The 24,664-nt window shown below is 46.4% G+C and overlaps 8 protein-coding genes across 8 annotated transcripts; 5 read left to right on the top strand and 3 right to left on the bottom strand.

The window, feature by feature from the left end:
• Positions 1-342: 342 nt before the first annotated feature.
• LOC117136191 (dynein-1-beta heavy chain, flagellar inner arm I1 complex) lies at positions 343-4,377 on the top strand. The gene is made up of 6 exons (XM_033296937.1): positions 343-406; positions 459-1,157; positions 1,216-1,555; positions 1,607-3,125; positions 3,184-3,865; positions 3,919-4,377. Exons 1-6 carry the CDS (start codon positions 343-345, stop codon positions 4,296-4,298), a joined length of 3,684 nt encoding a protein of 1,227 aa, XP_033152828.1. The 3' UTR covers positions 4,299-4,377.
• Positions 4,343-4,907, bottom strand: LOC117136196. The gene has a single exon (XM_033296941.1). The coding sequence runs from the start codon at positions 4,895-4,897 to the stop codon at positions 4,403-4,405; it is 495 nt and encodes a 164-aa protein (XP_033152832.1). The 5' UTR covers positions 4,898-4,907; the 3' UTR covers positions 4,343-4,402.
• Positions 4,908-5,020: 113 nt separating this feature from the next.
• On the bottom strand, positions 5,021-6,760 carry LOC117136195. The gene is made up of 3 exons (XM_033296940.1): positions 6,669-6,760; positions 6,520-6,601; positions 5,021-5,703 (listed from the first exon to the last, which is right to left on the bottom strand). Exons 2-3 carry the CDS (start codon positions 6,579-6,581, stop codon positions 5,028-5,030), a joined length of 738 nt encoding a protein of 245 aa, XP_033152831.1. The 5' UTR covers positions 6,582-6,601; positions 6,669-6,760; the 3' UTR covers positions 5,021-5,027.
• On the top strand, positions 6,112-8,061 carry LOC117136194. Its single transcript, XM_033296939.1, has 3 exons — positions 6,112-6,390; positions 6,710-7,509; positions 7,689-8,061. The coding sequence occupies exons 1-3, from the start codon at positions 6,154-6,156 to the stop codon at positions 7,969-7,971; spliced, it is 1,320 nt and encodes a 439-aa protein (XP_033152830.1). The 5' UTR covers positions 6,112-6,153; the 3' UTR covers positions 7,972-8,061.
• Positions 8,062-8,288: 227 nt separating this feature from the next.
• LOC117136198 (MIEF1 upstream open reading frame protein) lies at positions 8,289-8,639 on the top strand. The gene is made up of 2 exons (XM_033296944.1): positions 8,289-8,495; positions 8,551-8,639. Exons 1-2 carry the CDS (start codon positions 8,322-8,324, stop codon positions 8,587-8,589), a joined length of 213 nt encoding a protein of 70 aa, XP_033152835.1. The 5' UTR covers positions 8,289-8,321; the 3' UTR covers positions 8,590-8,639.
• Positions 8,566-9,057, top strand: LOC117136197 (probable peptide chain release factor C12orf65 homolog, mitochondrial). The gene has a single exon (XM_033296943.1). It carries the CDS (start codon positions 8,592-8,594, stop codon positions 9,027-9,029), a length of 438 nt encoding a protein of 145 aa, XP_033152834.1. The 5' UTR covers positions 8,566-8,591; the 3' UTR covers positions 9,030-9,057.
• Positions 9,040-10,899, bottom strand: LOC117136192 (RING-type E3 ubiquitin-protein ligase PPIL2). The gene is made up of 4 exons (XM_033296938.1): positions 10,787-10,899; positions 9,773-10,727; positions 9,567-9,718; positions 9,040-9,508 (listed from the first exon to the last, which is right to left on the bottom strand). The coding sequence occupies exons 1-4, from the start codon at positions 10,816-10,818 to the stop codon at positions 9,094-9,096; spliced, it is 1,554 nt and encodes a 517-aa protein (XP_033152829.1). The 5' UTR covers positions 10,819-10,899; the 3' UTR covers positions 9,040-9,093.
• A 285-nt stretch (positions 10,900-11,184) lies between these two features.
• On the top strand, positions 11,185-14,047 carry LOC117136977 (autophagy-related protein 9A). The gene has a single exon (XM_033298152.1). It carries the CDS (start codon positions 11,307-11,309, stop codon positions 13,842-13,844), a length of 2,538 nt encoding a protein of 845 aa, XP_033154043.1. The 5' UTR covers positions 11,185-11,306; the 3' UTR covers positions 13,845-14,047.
• Positions 14,048-24,664: the final 10,617 nt, after the last annotated feature.

Raw genomic sequence — 24,664 nt, forward strand, 5'->3', positions numbered from 1 at the left:
GTGTGACCAAGGCTTTCAACCCCAAAAATCGACCAAGATTCCACCACCGAATTTATGTGGTTATCAGACTTTTAGTTCGACATAAGATAGTGATAGTAATAGTGGCTATGTAAAATGATGTAGAAAAGTTTTAAAAATCTACATTTTTGGAATAGACATTTTTTAAGCAATAAAAGAATCAGTGTAAATGTGTTCTCAACTGCAATATTCATTATATTTTTGAAAATACCGCCGGAAATGCAGTTTTTCAGCGCAAACTAAAAGTAACGGAAAGGCCGGCTTCCAGTTGCCATGGATTTTCATAAAGTTTTCTGTACTTTTGGCCAATGAAAACTCCGTGAAATGGCCTCCTCCAGCGCTGTAGAAGATGAGCATCTAACGGACTCCGATTTAACCGACGATGAGGGTGAGTTTGTGTCAGTATTTCCCCTAGAACTCCTCTTAATCCTGGATCCCAGAGCGCAGCGTGGAACCTCGTCAGGAGGAGCTCCGTCCGGAGACCCCAAAGCCATCGTATAGCGACGAGGAATTGAACCAACTGGTTTGCTACATTCAGCGGATGAGTGTGTTGAGCTGCTTGGATCACAGGGACTGGCAGGAGGGAACTCTGGACATCATCCGCGCCTGGCTACTGGAGGTTCACGAGCCCCTGCTAACCATTTACTACGACAGGGATGCCCTAGCTGCCTGCTTGGGTATGCCCACCACGTGTGTCTCGGATCTGAGTTACTTTCGCCGCGAACCGAATGAGATTTTCAGCGTGGAGGGATTTCACGATGAGATCAACTTCGGCACCTTGACGAGCGATGTGGATGGCTGCTTGATGGAGCTACTCGATCGCTTGTACGTCCCCTTCTTCCGGAACTATCTCGAATGGAATGCCACGGTGCGAAACCGTTTCTGTTCCAGCATGGACAGATTCCTGGCATTTCTCAGCGGAATGCACCATCAAATCTCTGGGATGTCGGTGATGTACGTCCCCTTTGTCATCAAGGAGTTGACGGCTGGACCCGTTGATAGGTACTTGGTCGGCAGCCTGGAGGGCATCGCTCTCTACTGGACCACACAGATTCGAACTTTGCTGGCAGATGATACGTTGACGGTTCCACATGATCTGGCCACCGTGCGGGATGAATTTGAGTTCTGGGAATATCGCTGTAAGTTTATATCTGTATATAAATTGGAGGTGGTGTTCATCCATGTTCTCCAATTTAGATGAAGTCCTTCAAGGAATCAATTATCAATTGGCTCATTCGGATGTCCAGAAGGTTTTGTTGCTCTTGCACAATGCCCAATCCGTGCACAAGCCACAAATGGATGGACTTATTGAGAGGGCCAGGGAGGAGCTTCTCAAATCTCTGTCGAATATTAAGTTCCTTCATCTGCTGATTGAGCCCTGTTCCAAAATCGATGCGGCCACAAGCCCGGCGGACTTGACGAAACTTTTACCTCGCATTATCCACCTCATACGTTTTATTTGGCTGAATTCGGAATACTACAATACAACTAGGCTAATTGCTGCATTGTTTCGGAATTTGAGCAATCAGATCATAAGGTGACTATTACAAGAATCACACAAGAGGATATTACATATTGCTCCTTACAGATTCTGCACAGAGCAAACCAAAGTAGAGGAGATCCTCTCGGGCAAACCACGTTTCGGCATTAGGATATGCAACGTGGCTATTGAGTGCTGCCTGACTTACAGGGGAATCTATGATACAATTTCCAAGGATCTTGCCCAGAAACACACTCAAGTGCCGTGGGAGCTGGATGAGGGACTAATCTTCAACCACATCGACGCCTTTGTGGAACGTCTCAATGATGTGATTGACATTTGTGAGTCCATGATTGTGTTTGGCCGACTGGATGAAAACGGAAGCATATCCAAGCCCGTTTTTGGCGGGACCTGTGGCGAGGAGCTGGAGAAGATTGCGGAAAGTGTGGAGGAGCAGTTTCTGGAGACCTTGAACCAGCTTCAGCAAAATTCGCAGGCATATATCCTGAATGTCCATCGTTCGGATTGGTATGCGGATGTGGCAACCTTTCGCAAAAACATGCAAAAACTGGAGGAGACTGTCCAGAGACTGATCTTCAATGTATTCCAGCAAGTGTCCAATGTTGAGGAAATGTTGGAGGCTCTGCAGGCCATGCTATTCTACTCCTACCGCCAGAGGGGAACCCTGAGAAAAACATACCTAAAGGAAACAAGCAGTCTGTGGAGGATGTTCTCCAAGGAAATGGATGCCACGTCGAGAAAATTGCTAGAGGAGCAAAGCCGAGAATCCTGGTTATCAAAACACGTATCCATAGCTCTCGGCTATCGGATTAATCTTGAACGCCTGACTTGGCTAAGAGATCGGTTGAAGAACTCCGAATGGTTGCCGGCTGTAAAGGAATCATCTCCGGCCTTGGCCAAATTTGATGCACTGCGTTTCGAATTTCAAAAGGAAATTCGACTGGCCTACGATGACTGGGTGGCCAAGTGCTGCGGCTATTCGGGTGACCTTTGCCAGCGTTTGGATCGGTATCTCGTAGTACGAAGTAAGAAATTTAAGGGACTCTTGGAGTGCAATATCGATGCCTCCGTTCTGGAACTGTGCGAGCAAGCCCAGCATTTTGAGCGAATGGGCTTCGCCATTCCCAGCACAATGAAGAAACTTTACGAAAGATACGACACTATAAGATCCTTATACAATGGTATAATCAAACTGGCCCTAAGTCACAATCGTATTCTGGCTGTTCTCAGCGATAGGGAACGGAAACTCTTTCGACCTCTGATCCAAGCTTGCGATCGCCAGCTCGCTCCTGGGGTATTTAAGATCACCTATGGCTCCGAGTTCAACGAGGAATTTTTTGAGGATGGCACTGAGTTCATTGCGGAGTTCCAGGAGTTAGTTCTTATATTCAAGCGAGCTAATCGCGGCGTGGCCAGGATTTGTGAGAAGATCTGCGGCACTTGTCTGCTGCACTTTGCATTTTCCGGCTCCGTGGATATATCTGTGTTCCAGCAGCAGTTGTCCAGCAGGCTGAGCTCCTCCGGTGACATCTTAAGGAGGTACTACAGCCATGTAGTGGAGCTACTGTCAGCCTTTAGTCGGCAATTTCAATCGGTGGATGACGAGGTCAGTGGTTTTAAATATAGTAAAATTGAATATCTTTATCAATTTAGTTATATGCCAGATGTCTGCGGAGTGGATTGCTTATGTGAACGATATGGATGACATGCTAGCCAGTTCCTTGATGACCAGTGCTCGTGGATCGTTAAACAAGCTATATGAGGCCCTTCATTGCGATGCGGATATGGCATCCGCTCCCATTATTGTCGTCGAATCGGATGTGAAAGATGGTCGGATTGTCTTTACTCCCGACATGGATGCCATTGGAGATATGATCAATGGAATCGTGGACAGTATACGCAACATGTTGGATCAGTTTCCGCGATTGGGTTATAAACTAAAGCTCCCAAAGAAACAGCAACGCCAGGGATTTGCTAGCGTTTTCCGGGAGGATCAGGAATGCTCTGAACTGATGAGAAGCATTCAAGCGGAGATTGGCATTCAGCGGGAGGAACTAGCTAAGTACGAATCGGTGTGGAATAAGAATCGTGTCCTTTGGGAAACGACAGAGGAGGAATTCCGGCAACGCCTTATGTCCAAGTCTCGGACGGCTGGCGTCTTTGAAGGTGGGATTGAACACTACAGTGCCCTGGCGGACGAGGTCATCTTCGAGGATGCCATCACCAACGTTTACTTTATCCTGATCAATCAGAATGCGCTGAAGAGCACCATGCTGGATTGGATCGAGAAGTGGCAGGCTCTCAATATTAAAATGCTGCTGGATCATGGCAGCAATTTGATGAGTGGTATGTACCTCAACAACATACTGGGATCTATTTTATATTTCATCTAAATTTAGCCGTTTACCGATACATGCGACGCAACGAGCGAAATGTGATGAAGGTTCCTCGTACCATCCGTGAAACGGTGGCTGCCAAACAGCTCCTTGAAAAACTCCTGAAGGATGTGCCAGTGAAGCAGTCCGCATTTACTCTGATGCTGGAACTCTTCGTGCTGCTGCACAAATACCAGGTGCAGCTTAGCGATGAAACATTTGAGCAGGTAATGGGATTGGAGACGGCTTGGCTGCACTACCTCCAAGTGCTGGAGGATGCGGATGAGATGCTGGACAACGAGGACAGTGAGGCCAAGTTGCTATTGGCCAAGCACGGCGAAAAGTTTAAGTTGATATTAAAGGAATTCCTGGAGGATTTCTACTCCAAATTACCCAAGAAATAGGAGTATCATAACAATTATCATAAGTTACAAGTAAAACATGCGAATACTTCTCACATTCCAAACTTTTATTGAACCCTCTATGCCCAATTGAGTCCTGCCCAGGATTACAAGTCATAGCAGAGCGATTTGTTGGGACAGGGACAACCATCGATGCCGTATCGCCCAATCGGGATGTCCGTCTGAGTCTCCTTGTGCTGCGGTCCTGGCAACTCGTAGAATTTCACACCAAAGTACCGATCCGGAAGGTAGTACGCTGGATACTCCGCCCTCAGCCTCTCGTGGTCCTCCCGCAAAAATTTGGCCAGCTCGGGAGTAGCCCGTCGAGCTTCCAGGCGATACTGCTTCGGCTTGGCCATCCGCATCGGAACTTCCAGGTGGAGCTTCGAGTGCGGTATGTAGGACAGCAGCTCCTGGTCCAGTTTCACTGCCTGCTCTGCACGAATTTGAGCGCAAGTGGCGCACTTGCATTTTCCACCATGGTAGCAGTACCGCTTCCGTCCATCCTCGTCCACCATCAGCAGTGGGGTGCAGATGGGCGACGGAATCGGTTGTGCCTCCGTCTGCGTGGCAACCGACTCCTGGGCGGGATCGGAAAACATTGTGGAAAGAATGGGGCTCAAATCGAAAAGGTACGAACGATTTGGATTGCAGAATGAAACTGAAGTTCGGAGAAAAACGGATGGATTATCAGCAAACTCCTTGGCAACTAGATATCAAGAAGTACAAATTTTAAATTAAACATTTTATATTGTGCAGCTTGAATAAAATTTCCAAGTGGCTGGAGACACCTCTGCTGCATCCAGAACTCAGTGCAGAGTGTGGATATGCGGCGGAGGAGTTCCACAGCCAGGTGAGATCCCCATGCCGATCACAATCTTTTATCCTCAATCTTTTATCCCCCGTGCAGTAAATATTTTTGCTGAGATCCTTCTTATCCCGCTTCACAAAACCACAATCCGGACACATATGGGACATCGCTGTATTTCTTTGAGCAGCCTTCATCTGAAGATAGTAATCCTTGAGCTTTCGCCGACGCACTTCCTCGAAGAACTCGCGCATTTGTGGCGAGTCCCGAACAGCGGGCTCCTCGATGTGCTTCCTACTGGTTTGCATTGGACAGACGACATCGTCGTCTGGAGCATTCTTCGACATTTTCAACTGATCTGGTCGGGCGCTCGTTATTTTGGCCTTTCGTGAAGAAGAGCTCATATATGACATGGTATCCAAATCCGTGATCGTGATCGAGGCACCTGTCCTCTTTGGCACTTTGGATACCATGTTGAGATCTCGGCTTCGTTGCGATTCATTCGTGAACCTTCGAACGTATGTGTTGACCCTGGTCATTGACCCGGTCGTTTTTAGTAAATACCAGTTGAGGCCCATTGGTAGTTGGTCGTTAGTCGAACTGCAACGGTAGGATAACTTTTTCTAAAACTGGAAATTTTGACTAAAAATATATCGATACCTCTGATTATGGGAAATAGAACTTATTCCAAAGGAACCATTATAGTAATTGAATATAGCACACAGTAAACAGAAAAAGGAAAAACAAATGAAAACTCCCTATACACAATTAACGTATCCCTATCATTGGGTCATGATATCATATCATATCATATCATTCTATCATGCCAAATTGCATCATGCTAATCATTAGATATTGTTTCTCTATAAACCATAAAGTGCTTTTAATGATTAGAAAGCTTTTCATTTACAATTCACTCTTATCGTGTAATCTCCAACAACGAATGAGCTTTCGGAGAGTACAAAATGAGCTATATGAACTTGTTTATGCTCATTCGCTATCCAGAAGCGAAGCGGTTGGGATCGTCAAGCAATCCAGTGTAGCGACGAAATGGAGAAGATCGAGGCTGAGAAGCAGTGGCTGAGATACACGGTTCTTCCGTCGATACTGAGCAACGGGCGTCTGGTGGACAACTACAGCGAGTCCAAAGTGAACTCATTCCATGTGGGCGACATCGACATTGATGTAATTGGCCACTCGGAGGCCTTTATGCTGACTTTTTGCTATCGGACAACCATTAACTTTGAATACGACGGCCAAAAGTTCCAGCGAAAAATGGTGGTTAAGGTAGGTGTATACCATTCTCATAGTATAACTAAATGTTAGAAAAGCTATCTAAAAACATAACGAGAAGATTAACTATAGTCGCGGAATTTAAATTATATTATATAACTGCCGTAACTGCGTACTACTCACCAGTTTGGTTTTCCGGCAAACTCAGATAGCTTAGTCAAGAGTGGGGGTTTCATGGCAAACATTGTGAAATAGGGGGAGGCATCTCAACACACGAACAAAGGGAATTGATTTTGAATCCAAAATAGATCACATCTAATGATGAAGCTTACCTTGATATGCCAGAATACCAATACTTAATTGTTTTTTGTAGAAAACACCTGCGATGCCACCAGAAATCTATGAATCCATACAGTTTGAGGCCCTTTTTACCAACGAGATCAATTTCTATACGAAAATTCTGCCAGAGATTCAGAAGTTCACCGATGGCAAGTTTGCCGCACCCAAGTACTATTACAGTGAGTTGAACCAGCATTCGGCTGTGGCCATTCTGGAGAATTTCGTGGAGCAGGGATGGCGGGTCACCAAGGATCGTGTGGGTCTGAGTCTGCAGCACGCCATGATTGCCGTGAGTTACCTGGGAAATTTCCATGGCTTTGCGTACGCCATGAAGCACAAGAACCCGGAGAAGTTTGCCCAGCTGACCGACAATCTGAAGGAATCTCGCTATGCCAACGATAACATTCATCCGGAATGGCAGCTGTCCATGAAAGCGAGCATCGATCGAGCGGCCAAGGCGGTGGCCACCTATCAGCCACAGATCGACAAGGAGTTTGTAAAGAAGTTCTGCTTCATGATCTCGGACTACACGCACTACGGTAGGCAACGGGTGGCGCCCAGAGAGCCACTGGCCACTCTATGCCACGGCGATTATGTGAGGAATAATGTGGCCTACAGGTACGATGACAAGGAGGAGCCGCAGGAGATCATGATGTTCGACTACCAGACTTTGCGAGTCTCCTCTCCAATGGTCGATCTCAACGTCTTCCTGGCCGTGTCCATTTATGCCGAGGTGCGCGATCCAAACTTCGAGGCCATCTTCTCTGAATATACCTTGGCGCTTCATAATAGCTATAGGGAGCAAGCCAAGGAGGAGGTTCCGGATTTCCTGAGGTGAGTTTTAAAATTAGTTTACTCTAATGTAATGTTTCGTCATAAAAAACAAGCGATATGAATGCAAGTCATAAATCTAAAAATTCTCATTAGGTGCTCGAAATGATAAGATAAGATAATCCTGTAGAGCTTTATACTGCCAAAACATATTTTATGATATTAATTATGCTTTTTTTTAGTCGCGGTGAGCTTCTGAAGGAGTACGTGCGTTTCCTGCCGTACAGCTTATCGATATCGGCCAGTTTCCTCATGAGTTTGGTGGATCCCTTGGACATGTCGCCCGAGGAGATGTTCGCCTTGCAAGTGTCTGACGAGGAGATCATCGAACGGACCATGAATCAAGGTGGAGAAGTAGTGGACAGGGAGGTTGCCCACCAGGTTAAGGAAATGCTGGAGCTGAGCCAGGCGACAGGGGTGTCCATTGATGACGGCATTGATCTGGACAAGTTGCCCAAGGAGTAATCAATTGATATTCTAACTGTGGATGTAAAAGTAATCAGGCATTTCAGGTATAGCGTAACCGTAGATAATAAAGTAGATATGTTAAAATGACATGCATTACTTATTTAGAGATTAATACACTGTATACACTGTATAACCGTGACTAGGAATTTTTAACAGTGGTCGGGGGAACTTAAATTGTGGTCCACTTGAGATTTTTAATCTTATCATTGCGTTTTTCCAAATGTTATTTTTATAACTGTTGCTTTTGTTTTGATCGCACAAAGCCACAGCTGGTTGTGTTTTTGCTGAACTGCCAACCTGTTATAGTTCTGCGTTAACCAACACTGCCACACATGTGAGAGTAAAATATGAAAATGGTTCAACCTTCGCGGCAGCAAATCTTGCGTTTATACAAGCATTTAATTCGTTACGGCAATCACCTAAAGCTGACCGACAAGAACTACTTTCTGGGAAGAGTTCGCCACGAGTTTCGGGACAACCGTTCCCTTACAAATCCGGTGGAAGTGGAATTCAGCTTTAAGGTAAGTGCCACCTTCGTATTTCATAACAGATTAACAAAATTGACTTATATTTCAGCGCGGAGAGACCCTGCTGAAGAAGGGACGCATTCTCTAGGAATGCTGCGAGGTCTGGTGCGATTCCTGGCTCTGCCTCCGCCCGCTGTGCGCTGCAAGTCCAATCTGGACTACTCCCGCTTTCCCGCACTACAGGAGTCCGATATCGAGGAGACCTTCATGCGCGGCAGTGGTCCTGGTGGCCAGGCTGTCAACAAGACCTCCAACTGCGTGTTCTTGCGCCATCTACCCACCAATATCACGGTCAAGTGTCACACACATCGTCTAGCATCAAAGAATCGAGTGGAGGCTCGTAAACTTCTACTGGAAAAACTGGACATGCATCTAAACGGGGAGCATTCGATTGCCGCGCAAGTCAAGGCACAAGAGCAGAGAAAGTCCACTGAGCGCCGGCGGCGGCAGGAAAAGCTGCAGGAAATGAAGAAAAGCTGGCAGGATAGAGAGCGCACAGATGGGGGAACCAAATCTACCGATAACTAGTGATTATAAATAACTTTTACTTATAAAACTGTCTCTTAAACTTTTATTTTTGGAGAACAAAGGTTTACCAACTGGAGAAATCTCCAAAACCATTCGCCAGTTTCTTCTTCTTGGCAGCTTGAGCGGATGTAAGTGGTGCTTCTGGCTTTTTAGCCACGGTCTGAAGTTTTAGGTACTTGCCCACGCCTTCTCTGTACACCTTTAGTGGCTCCTTCATGCGCTTCTGCTGCTCCTCCTTCTTGACAATCTCCTCCTTGCCGGCCGCCTCCTCCTCGCGCTCCTTGGCCAACTGTTCGGCAGCCTCGGCAAATGGATTCACAAATACCTGTGAGGACTCAATGATGATATCCTCAATTGGTCTGTCCTTGTTATCCACCTCGATATTTTCCATCTTTTGAAGAGTGTCTAATCCACCGACAAGCTTTCCGAAGATGGTGTGTTTGCCGTCGAGATGTTTGCAAGAGCGGTAGGTGATAAAGCTACAAAATATTGTATACTTGCAAAAGCAATGAAAAAATGACACTTTGTGGTACTTACAACTGAGAGCCATTGGTGTTGGGTCCCGAATTGGCCATGGATAGCACTCCTCGGCCCGTGTGCGTAAGATTTGGCTTAAACTCGTCCTCAAACTTCTTGCCCCAAATGGACTCGCCACCAGAACCACTTCCAGTGGGATCACCTCCTTGCACCTGTTGCAAAAACCATAATAAATTAAGGTTTCCCTCAACAGAGATCGTACTCACAATAAAATTCCTTATGGACCGGTGAAACATAACATTATTGTAGTAACCATTAGCACAATGTTTGATGAAGTTATCGCAGGCTCGAGGAGTTTGATCGCAGAAGAGCTCCAGGTTGAGAGGGCCAAGGTTCGTATTTAAACGAACGTAGCCCTTCTTTTTTACCCGCTCGTACTTGACCAAATCATCATCTATGATTGCCGCCTCTATTTGGGAAACGGGCACCATGGCGGTAGACGTAAAACTGGCCGCCACCGCTCCAGTTGAATAGTGAGCTGCGTTAAACTTGTCGGCTGTACGCTTCGAAGTGGAGGCCTCCTCTTCCGCTGGCTGATAGTCCTGCTGCAGCTGTTCCAGCGTCTCCTTGGTCTCCAGATTCATAGTCTTAATGCGCCCGCTGGCTGGATTCTTCCTCTCTTGCTGCTCTTCTTCCGTCAGGACTCGTAGGTTCTTCTTAATGTGATGGAAGGTGGAGATGTCGTACTTCTCTAGCTTCTGAGGATCTTGTATTGTGATGATGTCCTTACGCTGGAATGGCGTGTCATCCACCAGATCTTTCCAGTTCTTTGTCTTGATGTTCAGCTGGTCGATTGCCTCCCAGCAGTATACATTTCCAGTTGTGGCCACCGCCACAATGTGCGAATTCTTGCTGAAGGGCTTGAACAAGGCGGGGCAGTGGTACTCATCGTTGGCATTCCTGTGGAAATTCAGCTTGACCAATGACTTGGAGTCCATCTTCTGCCCGGTGATGGGGTTCACCTTAAAGGTCTTGAGAAACTTAAGAATGGCCTCGTACTCGAACACATTGCCCTGTAGATCGCAGTAGGGCATCTCATAGGGCGCCATCGTAATGCAGCAGTGCTCGAATGGCAGCCGCTTGAACTTGACATGGTCGATCTCCAAGGATTCCACTTTTTTGCCGCCATACAGCTCACTCCACTCCGTGTACGTGAGGTACCTGTGAAAGCAATGGGTAGACTTTGTTTCTATAACCCGCTGAATGTGCTAAATACTTACATTTTATCCTTTTGATGCTGCCTTTTACCCATCTTGACTGTTTTTTTAAATTAAATTTACAATAAAGTAAGAGCTACAAATAGTTTGTTTACAAATGCGGTAGGGAACTGCCAACTCTGAGCAGATATATGTTGATGAATATATATACTGTTCACACTTCGCGCACCAAAAACAAAAGTATCAAGTATTTCAAAAAGGTATAAACGAATATATAATTAAGAAAAAACAAGAAAAATTCTAATTTAATTATTTATAATTTCAGTCTCATATGTAAAGTACCTCTGTTTCTCCTACATGTGTTATATAGTGATGTGCTGCAAGTGTGAACACTGCACATTGGGCACTGCCAGAGGTCCGCCTTACTTATTCATTACCCAGTATTTTGACGTTCGCCAACACTTCTCTTAGGAGAGTCAGCTGTTTGCTGAGAAGGTTCAGCAGAATCAAACAACAAAGAATTTTCCAACTTATACTATACAACGATATAAATAGTCAGAACGCTTGACCTTGACGTTGGGCGATGTCTAGCCCACATATCAACTACCGCTCCCTGGCCGAGGAGGCGGCCAGCCCGTTCCTGGAGCACCATCCCTCCACAGGCCAAGGCCCATCCAAAACACAAGACGCAAAAGCGAACGCAGCTGCTGCGCATTTAGACCCCCTCGGTGAACACGAGCTGGAGCAGCCGCTGGACGAGCACGACACCGAACATGAGGGCGAGGACACGCCTCGAAACAGTGGCGTCATGATCCACATGGTTCCGGAGACGGGGCGTGCGCGGTGGAACCATATCGAGGACCTTGACTCGTTCTTCTCGCGAATGTATCAGTACCAGCAGAAGCACGGATTCACAGTGATTGTAGTGGACGAAATGCTACAGGTTCTGGAGTTTGGCTTTGTCGTCTGGCTACTTGCCTTTGTGATGCACTGCGTCCGCTTTGATGTGCTCTTTGGGGATACCCCTCCAGGGGGACCTAATCCCAACAAGACAACTCTATCCGATGTGATGTACCCCACAGGCGAGTGCTTAGCCAACTTTACTTGGGTTACGTACCTGGTTGTGTTCATAGCCGCTATCTACTTGGGCATAAGGCTGCTGAAAATGGTGTACCATATTACCCAGTACGCCGATATAAGGAGATTCTACAACTCTGCGCTTCATATCGAGGATTCGGATCTGGACAACTTTACGTGGCACGAGGTGCAACAGCGGATTCGTCGTGTCCAGGCCGAACAGCATATGTGCATCGACAAGGAGTCGCTCACGGAATTGGACATCTATCACCGAGTTCTGCGCTTCAAGAACTACCTGGTGGCACTGATGAACAAGCAACTGCTGCCTGTAAGGTTCCACATACCGCTTTATGGCGAAGTGGTCTCGCTGAGTAGAGGTATGTTGTTCAACATTGACTTCATCCTGTTTCGCGGCCCGGGATCTCCCTTCCAGAACAACTGGCAGCTGCGCGATGAGTTTGCGGTAAGGAGCAACCAAACGGAGCTGGCGCAGCGACTCTCCAAACTGATATTGGGAGTGGCGTTGTTAAATTTGGTCCTGGCGCCTGTGATCTTCGTATGGCAGCTTATCTACTTCAGTTTCTCCTATGCGAACATTCTTCGTAAGGAGCCTGGTGCCCTTGGGCTGCGTACATGGTCCAATTACGGACGCCTCTACCTGCGCCATTTTAATGAGCTGGACCACGAACTAGATGCCAGGCTGAATCGGGCATATGACTACGCGGATCGCTATCTTAACTCCTTTTCCTCGCCACTGGCCGCTGTGATAGCCAAAAACCTGCTCTTTATCAGTGGAGGACTACTACTTCTTATCCTTGCATTGGGCATTTACGAGGAGCACGTCTTCCAAGTGGAGCATTTGCTTGTCATCCTTGCAGGGCTCGGCGCCATAGGTGTGGTCTGCAGAACTCTAATACCGGATGAGAATCTCGTTTGGTGCCCGGAGCAGCTAATGACCGCCATTCTGGCGCACGTTCACTACCTGCCCTCCGAATGGCGGCAGCAGGCGCACACGACAAAGGTTCGCCAGGAGTTTAGCAACTTCTTTCAGTTTAAGGCTGGCTACCTACTCAGCGAAATCTTCAGTCCCTTCGTCACACCCTTCGTGCTGATCTTTGTGTTCAGGCCAAAGGCCATAGAGCTGGTGCGTTTCTTCAGGACGTTCACCGTATCCGTGCGAGGAGTGGGCAACGTATGCTCCTTTGCCCAGATGGATGTTCGCAAGCACGGCAATCCCGACTGGCAGCTAACCAGCGAGCTGGAGGAGATGACCCGGGCTACAGCTCAACAGCCGCAGCAGGAGCCACAGCAGCAAAGTTTGGCCGGCGGCAAAACGGAGATGTCGCTTCTCCGCTTCACTCTGAATAATCCCGAGTGGCAGATGCCGAAGGAGGCCAAGCAGTTCCTGCGCGGCGTCAGGGAACACGCCGTGGGTGAACTAGTCCAGGCCAAGACGTCGATGGTGCAGGAGAACCCGCTGACCAACAGCCTCATCTCATTTGGCACCATGGGAGCGGACTATTGTTCCATTGCGAACTCTGTGCTGACCGCTCAGGTGACGCCCCAGCAACTGGAGATCTCGCAGTCGCTGCGTCCGGGTCTTGCACCGGTATCTGGAGGATTCCCCGTCGCAGCCAGCGACTTCCGCCAGATGTTGCAGCAGAATCTGTCCGCCAGTGTCGGCCCGCTGGACAGTATGCGCCGCTTGCGCCTCAGCCGGGCTGAAGGCCGCTTGGAAGGTCCGACGGATACACTGCTCTACGGACTCTGTGGAGTGGACCCGCGCGTGGGCAGCACTCCCTTGAACGTGGGCGTGGCCGACATGTGCCTGAGTGCCCTCTATCTGCACGAGCTTAACCAGCAGAAGCGCCAAGCGCGTCAGTCTCGCATCGACGAGGCCGAGGACGAGCGTCCTGGTCCGAGCCATTGGCCACCGCGACCACCGGCTGCTCCGTCGGCTGCCGCTGGCTCCGGCTCCCGCCATACCGTGATTACCTCAAAGGCTGCCGAGAGCACGCCGCTTTTGGGTAGCATCCGCTCATAGCAGCGGCCAGAGTGGATCTAACCACCTGTAGAGCTAAGGACCACCCATTCTGCTATTAGTGATTAACCTAAGTTTTAAAGTGTAAACGAACGAACGAGCGAACGACGTCGTCTAGTGCGTAGCTAAACTAATCTGAAACTAAGCTAAACTAAACGAAAAGCAATAAACATAAATGCATTATCAAATTGATCAGCTTTATTATTCTATACTATATTTATCCTTTACTCACAAGGTTTATCCAAAATGGTTTGTAAATCTGAAATTGCATCCGTTGTGTATCCTGTGTACAAAAACTGAAAGGAGACACCATAAAAAATTCAATTTTCATTGTGAAGATTATATTTAATGGCTTTACGGCTTATCCCGATCTTAGCTCTCCGGGATGTGGGAATGCCAGCTCCATCAGCACTGATGGATGGTCCCCATTTGTAGGCATTGTTGGCACACCACATCCACCTGGTCCAGAGATCCAGATGCGAGTGGCTGTGGAGAACGCATCCAGCTGTGCTGCAGCGCCTCGTGTGTCACTTGCCACACACGAACGCCATTTGGCGATTGGTGTTGATGGCCAATGCGGCGAGCAGAGACCAAAGACTGGAGGAGATCGGGGCGCACAGAGTGGACCGACCAAGTGCGTGCCTATGAATCTCCGAAGCCGGCAGACACCGATACAGATGCAGATACCGCCGATCCCCGCCAGCTGTGGCAACATTTATGAATTATGTGCGTGCTGCATGGAGCTGGAGTTGGAGCTGTAGCTGTGGCTCTAGCTGGAATCTGCGGCTGGATCGCTGGAGAGCCTTTGGATCACGTTGTCTCATTTTTCCGCTGCACGCCAATTTTGGGGGGAGCATTGGCCAACATTACACGAATGTACGATCTGCTAGACGGCCACTTGCCCGTTTTGGATCCATCCTCCGACTCTCGCAGTCCGATGGACGTTGGAGATGCAGTTGCAGTTGCATGTAGTACTAATTGTAGAGCCCGCGATATCCGATCCGGCAGAGAGAAAAAATGTATCATCGTTTTGTAGAATATTGAAATAGTCTAACCATAGTTTCGACATTTGATAAGATAATAGATTCGTAGATGGATAAATAGATAGATAGATAGATAGATATAAAGATAAATAGGTAGATAGATAGATGGATAGATAGATAAATAGATAGATAGATAAATAGATGGATAGATAGATAGATTTATATATAGATAGATAGATATATTAATAGATAGATAGATAGATAGATACATAGATTAATAGATAGATAGATAGATAGATAGATAGATAGGTAGATAGATAGATAGATTAATGATTGATAGATTCGTATGAATGGTAGTAAAGTTATCAGTTGATAACGTTATATGCCTGCCAATATAAATTATATGTACATGAGTAATAATTCTGTTAAATTCCCAACTAATAGTAATTGATTTCCCTCGGTGTAGATAAACGCATTGGAAGGGGGCGACGCTTATGGCTCAAATGGAAACATTTCGCGAGCCTTGTCAAACAATCGAATTTAATTTATGATTTCCTGCGCCAATCGAGTAATGACACTGCATGTGGTAGACCCCGGCGGACCCCGAATCTCTGGATATCTGGTGATCACTCGATACGCAATTTGGTCACAGCAGGGCCAGAAAAATTGGTAACGAAATATCAGAATTGGAATGGCCAAGAGGGAATGGAAATGCGAATGGATATGGATGTGGATTGGATATGATCGTGCGGCGACGGGAGCCACTTGCATATGCGGCTGGCTGTCTGGGATTCTGATGGCCGTGGACCACCGCGTAGCGTTCGGCCAGCAGAACCAGTTCAAGATCAGGCGTCACTTTGCGCCGCTGACTGCCACTGACAGTTGGATAAGGTTTCGACTGCGATGTGGAGCTGGAGTTGTAGCAGCGCGCTCTGTGAGCTCCGAACTCCAGACTTTAGACTCCAGATCGCAGCTGCCATTCCGCAATTAGAGCTGTTCCTGCAACTGTTGTTGCTGCACGTCGGCTGCTATCAAACGTGTCTCAATGTCTCCGGCAGCGACTAATGATGATGGTTCCATGTCCTCCGACCACCAACCCTCCCCGCCGATCTCCTCCAGATTCGAGTGTGAAGCATCAGCGTCCCCTTTGATTGACAACTGATCAGCGTTTTGGAGCAACGTTTCCCACTTTTGGTGCACGCACGTTCTCCCCATGATAACTTATCGGTTTTTTTCATAATTAAAAAACCGGCTTGCGATGGCTCCTTACAAATAGCCATCGCGACTGGAGGATCTCATTGGATTGGGCTCGGTTCAAATGGTTTAGTTGCAGCACCAGCACTGTATTTGCATTGCAAATTAGAGTCGCCTCCATTGCTGCTTTCTCCCCCTGATCTTGTAATCGAGCCCCGATTCAATAAAACATTTAAACATTAAACTGCTTTTATGCAAATTGCCGGCATGCGCTTAATTTTGCGATCAGCCACGGAGTCGGGTTTTTGGACTATGTAGCATCCGCTTGAATTATCTCCACATCGCATGCCTGCAACACCTTACGATCCAGCGATGCAGCGATACCGATCCCGCCTCCTCCCGTCCAGGAGCAGATATCATCTACAACGGCCACAGATTTTGTGCTGCCTCCGCTGGCAGAGCTCCTCCTCCTAATGGCGGTGGCTAAAATGCTAATCAATAGCCTTATCGCTATTAATCTCGGCTTCGATTTACCTTTTGCCCGACTCTCTGTCGGCTACTTGTTTTTCTAGATGCGATTTGGGGATCCGCCGGTGGATTTGGTGCTGGGGGACAAGGGTATTGATCGCAGCTCGCTATCCATTAAACATCCAATTGCTGTTGCCTGTTTGTAAATGTTTGTTGGCTTAAATTGTGCTGCGTTTGTTTCCCCAGCCATCATTACGTTAATTAACGTTGAGCATACGCCGTGTGGGTCAGCAGGACCGATTGGCTCGGCCAAGTGGCCATCTTCTGGATCCTCGAGTTATGCAAATTAGAGCACATTAATCTAAGTGTTTGTTTTTAATGGTTTATTTTGTGCAAGGCGAATGAAGTCACATTAAAATAGCACTGCCATAAAACAATGAAGATGCATCTTAAATCTAATAGATCGCCATATAAAAAATTATGTTTTAGATAGGTTATCTCAAATGGATTCGAAATGTAAATACTCAGTTATATGTTATGGTATTCATAGATAGGGTTTTTTAAGGCAGTCTGTTCTTTTCAATCCTTAAATAGTGAAAGGTAAGAATACTTTTCAAAATACTTATTTGTAAGTAAGACTGTAAGTTAGATTAATAGGTCTGCCCAATTTACAACCGCAATCTGCGCCACTCCTTCACTGAATCACAGCACGATGATCTGGCGGAGATTGCATTCTTTGGACTCATTAATTTGGCATAAGCCCTCCAGCTGCAGGTCACTTGGCGGAGATCGGAGGAGTCGGCGGATGGGGGCCAAGTCATTGGCATATTTATGAGCCAGCCGCTCCCCACAGACGGAGCGTCGAACATGAGCCTGCCGGGCGGCAACAGTCTCCAATCTCGCATCTTCCATCTCCCATCTCCACCTCCCAAATCCCAACTTCCAACTTCCAACTCCCGATCTCTACCTTCGCCGGCCTATATATTGGCTCCATTGGCGCGTGGGCTGGATTGCCGAGATGCTGGGATGCTGTCGCCCGAAGTGGATTTTCTGTTCAACAAGTAGTTTATGATGTTTTTGTCAATTCATGGCAAAATTAATGACGCTGCAGAAAAGCACACGCACACGGAATCCGCTGCACTGGAAGAAACTACTTGATCTGATATTAAGAAATATCTGAAATATACTAAATGAGTGAGTTGTATTTGATGATTGGTTTTAAAGGCTAAAGAAATCTTATATTTTGGTTAGTCACCTAAGAACCTCTTCCAGTCTTTTGGATCTATAAATATCTGCATTTTCTACAGCATTGCAAGTTCCATAGTTTTGTGCAAGTGTAGCCTTGGTCTCCCTGGCAAGGCGTTAAAAATTGTTGCCTATAAACTTAAAGAACTGCAAAGGAGTTGGCTGCACCGACCCCCTTGGCGACCATCGAATATCCCCCGGCTGAATCTGCATTCAGAAATGCCATTAGTCACATTTGTGGGCCACAGTCGCAGGCGCTTGTAGCCATGACTTGTAATTTTCTCCTCCTTCCTCCGCGGAACTCGTTTGGATATTATTAAGCGGGGGGGTCGGTGATGAATGGGGGGCTGGGGGGTTTACGAGTGGCCTGCACAAATATTTCTATTGCCGTTAATGGCGTTAATAATTTTGCTGGTCAAACGCTGGCGCGGATGCGGGATTAGCCCGCGTCTGTCATGTTCCCGGATGACGTTACATGGCTCCGACTGACAGCCGGCAGCAGTGGAATATGAATATTTGCGAGGAACACATCTTTGGGCGGTGGCTAATGCGAAGTTAATTGGAAAATGCCAGCCCAGAGTGGGCAGTGCATCCCGAATCGCGTCGGGATTAGTCGGAGCAGCAAATGGCGTATCGAATTTCCAGCTGCCCGCTGGTAGCCACCGCCTGTCACTCGCCAGTGGAACTGAAGCCACCGAAAGCACAGCTCAGAGATAACTTCAATGCACTCCACTTCACTTCACTGCGAATCCCAAGCACTTGTTCAACATGCAGCAAGCGGAGCAGGAGCAGCAGTAACTGGAGATGCTTAAGATGCCTCCATCTGCTGGCGACATGCCACGCATCCGATTTCGGGGGAATATCTCTGAAATACATCCACGTTGTGCAGGTGCGAATTCCATAAATGTATCTTTGTATCTTGTAGCTGAGTTTGAATTTCACAAATAACTGTGGTGCTCATGAAACCAACTGAGATTCTAGATTCCAGCTAGATACTTTGCAAGCTCTGGCAATTTTCAATAAAAAAAACTTTAAATAATATATCTTCCAAAACAGCAAAAAGGAAATGCTAAGAATTTATTGGATTTAATGTGCTAACCAATTCATATTTTAATACAGTATATCATGAATTTTAAGATTTTTAACGGCAGCTCTATGCTTTTACTTTTAGTATAACATTTTAAAATAATATTTAATAAATTAGTTCATTTGAAAATCTGCTTTTGCTAATCTTTATCTTGATTTCTTTATTAGTAGATTTAGGGTAGACTTAAATCTTTCTTTACCTATTTAAGATCATCATTCAATAAGGTTTAAATGAAATGCGGATCCGATTGGGCTCCTGGGAACTTGTGGTGATCTCATCGAATGAATCTGGGCAATCGCCACCTGCGCCTCGTGCGATTTGTGTCACTTGCGAGATTGGCTCTTGGTTGCTCAATTCATAAGTTGGCTGTGGGGCTCGATGGCGATATGGTCGCCATTTTGGAGTGTGTGCGTTTTAAGGCCGTCTAATGAACACGCCTACCTGCGTGCACCTGTGCAGGTGCGTGTGTGTGTGTGTGTGCAAATGCACGCGAGTGTGTGCGTCGCAGTGGTGTTAGTGGCTCGCAATTATAAATCACGCATACGCCGCATAGGCCAAAGTCGAGCAGCCATTGCAGGTGTTTGCGCTGTGATTTAATAATATTGGTGCGTGGTGAATGGCCCACAGCACTTGACTTGGGGCCTATTCAGATTGAGAGAGAGCGAGAAACGCTGACAAATTCGGCAAATGGCAATTGGCAAAGGCAAAAAGCAGCAAATAGAAAAATCAAATCAAATCAAATCGAATCGAATCCCCAAAAAGCGTTGCGCTGCAAAAACACAATTTATTTGCGAATAAAATATGCAGCGTGTAAACTCCAATTAGACGCTAATTTCAGCCATAAAATGCAAATGTGCGTGCAGGAGTTTGGCTGTATATTTTTTTTCTTTTTCGGCCCCATTCACTTGGAGGCCTAAGGCTAAATCGGCGCAACTGGAGGCAAAGTGAATGGGTTTTGCAATTAATAAATGGCCGCTAACCGCACCTGACCATGCCCACAGCCGCAATAAACAATGAGCCGAAATGAAGTGCATTAGTGCATAAATCCTGACAGATACAAAGACAACCCGCAGGGATTGCGTGCCACCTATATCGAGGAAAAAGCTGCAAGAGATATATCCACACACAAAAAAAACCTATTGACATGGGGGATATGGAGGATATCGCCCACGTCTCGATCTGCCACGATAATTGCCAATTATGCGACGAATCAAGGCGGCCAAATTTGGCAGGGAAAAAGTCAAAATAGAGCCGCGTTTCTTATTGCAATTTTCCAGCCAGCGTTCCGTTGCGACTCCTGTTGCTTATTTTTTGTGTGTAATGAAGTCATTATAACATATTGCGTTCCCTGCACGCAGCCAGAGCTCTGAATCTGGCCAAGATCCAGCTCGGCTGGCATTGGCCATAAATTCTCATTCGTGCCCGTTTCCCAAACTCCAAACTCCAAGCTCCAAGCTCCGAGCTCCAAACTCAGCGCTCAACCTGTCACGACAGCTGCGCCGTCTAATCTAATCCAATTGACTTTTTCTCTATTTTTCTTTATTTTTCTCTATTTTAACCATATATTTTTTACTCTATTTTTCCAATGCTCACGTCTCTTTGGGCCGGCATTATGGATGCAGGCTGCTCATTAGGCTGACGTTGGGCAGGCCATAAATCCAAAACCGAACAACCGCCCACAACCGAATCCAAAACCAAAACCAAATCCACATCCATATCCATATCCAAATCCCAATCCAATTCCCGTTAGCCGGTGACTGATCGCCAGTAGCTGACATCGCCACCGTCGATCTGTGGGATCGTGGAGCTTTATGGCTCCACTTGACTGCAACTGACACACACTTTGTTCGCCTGTCGACCGGGCGGTCTTGGCATTTCAGCTCCAACCTCCAAGCTCGTGGTCCAGCTCCAACTCCAAATCCCATGTCCCCGGACATGAGTTGGCATTTCAATTGGGCGGCTGGGGCCACTCCCAAGGGCTTAATTTGGTTGACTGTAGGCGACATGCACCCAATTTTAATCAGCCAAACGCAGTGCATTAAATTGATTAATGATTACGACCGCAAGATTGGCAGTTCATTTGACTGGAGCACGGTCATAAATCCTTCAGGGCGTAGAAAAGGTTACAACAATTTTATACAAATTTATGTACCTTTCATTTTCCGTTTTTTTTATAAAGCTACAACAGCATGATATTGTTTATTTATGCTTACAACTTTATGTCACATATTCTTGTACTTTTTCTCTGTTTAGAAATGCAGAAAGGTTCAATCAATGACTCAACTACATTCCCATTAAGGTGAGCAGCAAACATAGAAATTTCCTGTGGGATCCATCATTATCGCAGATAACTTTTATCAATAGTCGTGGGTGGTGTGATTCCCATGACAGCCCATGTTTACTCCACCCACTGCATTACATTGAATGTTGTTGCATGGATTTCCCCCTGATTTTGCAATCTGCTAACAAAATCACGAGTAAATGAAGTTCCCTCCTTAACAGCTCCATTTGAAGTTGAGTCGATGATAAAATGTCAAGGCAATCTATCAACTTGCTCATTATCATATTATCATTGAATTCCGCTGAGATGTTTGTGGGCACACGGTGCGTATACGTAACGCGACTTAAGCGACTTTGTAGATACCACACTTTATGAGTCATATTCGGGATGCCAATAGGCCGGGCTAAGTGAAAAGTGCACTCAGGCTGGCCCATTATCCATTACCCATTACCACCAACAGATCAAAGTCAATCTTCTGCTCTCGGCTAGCTGATCAGTAAAAAACTCACGTAGCTCATGAGCAACTTTTTTGTAGATCGTCTGGAACGCGAAGTTGGGGGGTTTTGAGGGGGAGTCACTGCAGCAGTAGCTGGTTTGCCGGCCTATGGGCGGTACTTAAGCTCACGCACACGAATGCAGTGTATAATATATATATATGCGAATATATATAGTAGTCACTTTTTGCGCGCCTCAAAAATTGTTATTGCACATTTAAAGGCGTCATTATTAGCGGCTACACGGAGGCACTAACAATTGTCCATGAATTTCGAATGAAGCTGGAGTCCACGCACTAATTGGACGCTGTCGGAGGATCGGAAGGAGCAGGACCTGGCCCGGGAGTGGACCGATCTGGACCATTGGAATTGCAGCTTTTTTTTTTCTTACTCCACTGCTCTTAGTGGGTTATCACATAAATTGTGCGCACAAATCTTGATCTGCAAATCATTTTCGACAACTTTACGGCCCCAGAGGCGTGGATATGGCGGAGGTGGTGGGGTTTTTGGGGCATCGAGGCACCACTCTATATGCATATGTATGATCGTAACTTTGCTCCGCTATCTGTCGCTGCGATCTCGATCAGAGTGCGCATGCCACGATCCACGATCGCAGGCAACAATATTTTGTGGAACTCTGCGCTTAGTTACTTTTATTTGTGGTCGCCATTTCCTGTGGCACCATTAACCCATTTTCTGAGGGAACTAAAGAGATTTGGTTTCAAGACAACCACAATGGAGTAGAATAATCCTTGAAGCCTATTTGAACAATATTTCACTACCAATTCTTCCTTTACAATATACTAATGCTCACATTTCGTTAATAATAATATTATGTTATTATTATGTTCAGAATTTCTTTCGAGAAAAATCAAGGAATATTTTAATTAACATTTTTACTATCCATATATATTTTTTTATATTTTTAATGGAAGTGACAGAAAATGGTACATTTGATTTATATTTATTGTTATTTATATATTCACAGGATATAGAAGAAACTAAGACTTTTCTCAACCCGAACTGATTCAAAATAATCTTTTACTGAGATAAATAAATAACGCCATTTAAAATATTAAATGAAATTTGTAATATATTAAATGCATAAGTATGCCCAGGAATATGGCCAATAATGGGTTAATGGTATAAATCAGCGCTAGGAATAACTCAGTTGACCCGTCCACTTAATTTAGGGACTCAACACTAGCGGGAACCGTCCTGTCAGCGACTAATGAAATTTATGCATTTATGCTGGAATCCTCGCCAGTGCCAGCGAGCGGAGGAGCACGAATGGGACAACGGACGATGATCCATGTTAATGTCCATCAAATGTGCCAGGGGTAAAGCAGCTGTCAATTCGATTGTTGGACATGTCCACATGTCCATGTTGCAATTTGCAATTAGCCGCACTAGCAACGGATATCGCAGAGGATGGGGATATAGAATGGCATTGGGATGGCGAATGGGGTATGGGGTATGGGGAATGGGTATGGGGATATATAGAGTGGACATAGGATGCCCTGCAAGTGTCGCGATGCGCGTTTCCCGTGAGAAATTTCAATTATTTTAATTAGCGTGGCGATCGCGGTCGCTTTATTAGGCGAAACCGATCGATGTAAGCGCGTCTGCGGCTCTGCGGAGTCTGAAACCGAGTTGAAGTGTATCTGTATCTGGCCAATTTCCGCTGCACGCAACGCTCTGCTGCGCTGCTGCTCCGCCGCTGGCGTCGCTGCCACGGAGCTGGGAGCTGGAATTCCAAGTTGATAGCGAAGACAGTCGCCGGCAGAACAGGATTCTGGTACTCGGGCATCTTGCGGCCGCCTAATGACATGTTTTGGATAATGATGACGGTGCTGGGAGAAGGAGTCCGCAAAAGACCTGGGCAACTGGAGTTGGAGTTGGAGAATGGCGTGGAGACTGGTCCGCCGAGTGGCGATAAAAAGCTGGAACTTAATTTAAATTGATGACACTGCTCTCGTCGCCGGCCACTTGGAAAATTGCCCACAAGCGGCGAACGTTTGCCGAGCAAATCAATCTGCATGCCAGCAGTCGGGGATTCGTTTTGCAGATGGACCACCCGGCGCACGAATTCGCGGATGTCTCTGTCTCTATCTCTGTTTTTATTCCTGTCTCTGTCTTTGTATCTTTTGCAGCTGTAACTGCGGGCTTAATTGGCCGCCGCGGTGTCAATTGCAGCGCCACCACTGCCATCACAATGAGGGACCAATGACCAGTAGTGGCTGGAAGTGGTTAGCGGATGGCAGTGGATAGTGTCTAATGTCTAATGGCCAGTGGCCAATTCCCTGGCCACCAGCGGGCATCGAATGCGACTTGCTGACCAAGAGTGTCGCCCGCTGTGATTGGGAATGCCAATTTCAGCAATTAACAATGGCCATAAAAGCCTGGCCGACAGGTGAGTAAAGCCGTCTTAAGCGCAGCGGATGTGCGATACTAAGTATCTCAGATACCAGATAGCACTCGCCAGATACCAGATACCGCATACATGGGGTTTACACATGCAGCACACCGTGGATTAGCAGAGTGTGAAGCGGAGGCGGAAACGATCTGAATCTGAGTCCGTATCCGAATTCGATGCTAAATATGTGTATCTCAATCCGATTCAGTGTGGGGCACTAACCCGTAAACAAAAGCCAAAGGCCGCTGTCGAACATTAATCAGCAGATCGACCCGCTTAATGCACGCAGAAAAATATATTGCCTAATTAGTCATCAGTTTTATGGGCTTTATGATTTATAACAATTGCTGTGCTATAATTTTGTTGAAGATGCTCCAACAGCATTCAATAAACAGATAAGAGAACACAGAAAACTTCAAGTGCCAGCAAAAATGAGTTAGGTTGAATTATGGCTTTCTGCTACCAAAATAACTATAGTTAACCTTTAGGTAGTTATATTCAGTAATATTGTTGTAGTTATACATTTTCAAATTTATTAGGTTCCAAAAATTCATATCCTAATTCAGTTACGAGCTTTAATATAGTACATTTTCCAACAGAAAGGCTTCCAGAAACCATTTATATGCCAGCTATTCAACTTTTCTCTCGGTGTGGC

Source organism: Drosophila mauritiana, chromosome 2R, assembly GCF_004382145.1.
Source record: "Drosophila mauritiana strain mau12 chromosome 2R, ASM438214v1, whole genome shotgun sequence".
NCBI classification, from domain to species: Eukaryota; Metazoa; Arthropoda; class Insecta; order Diptera; family Drosophilidae; genus Drosophila; species Drosophila mauritiana.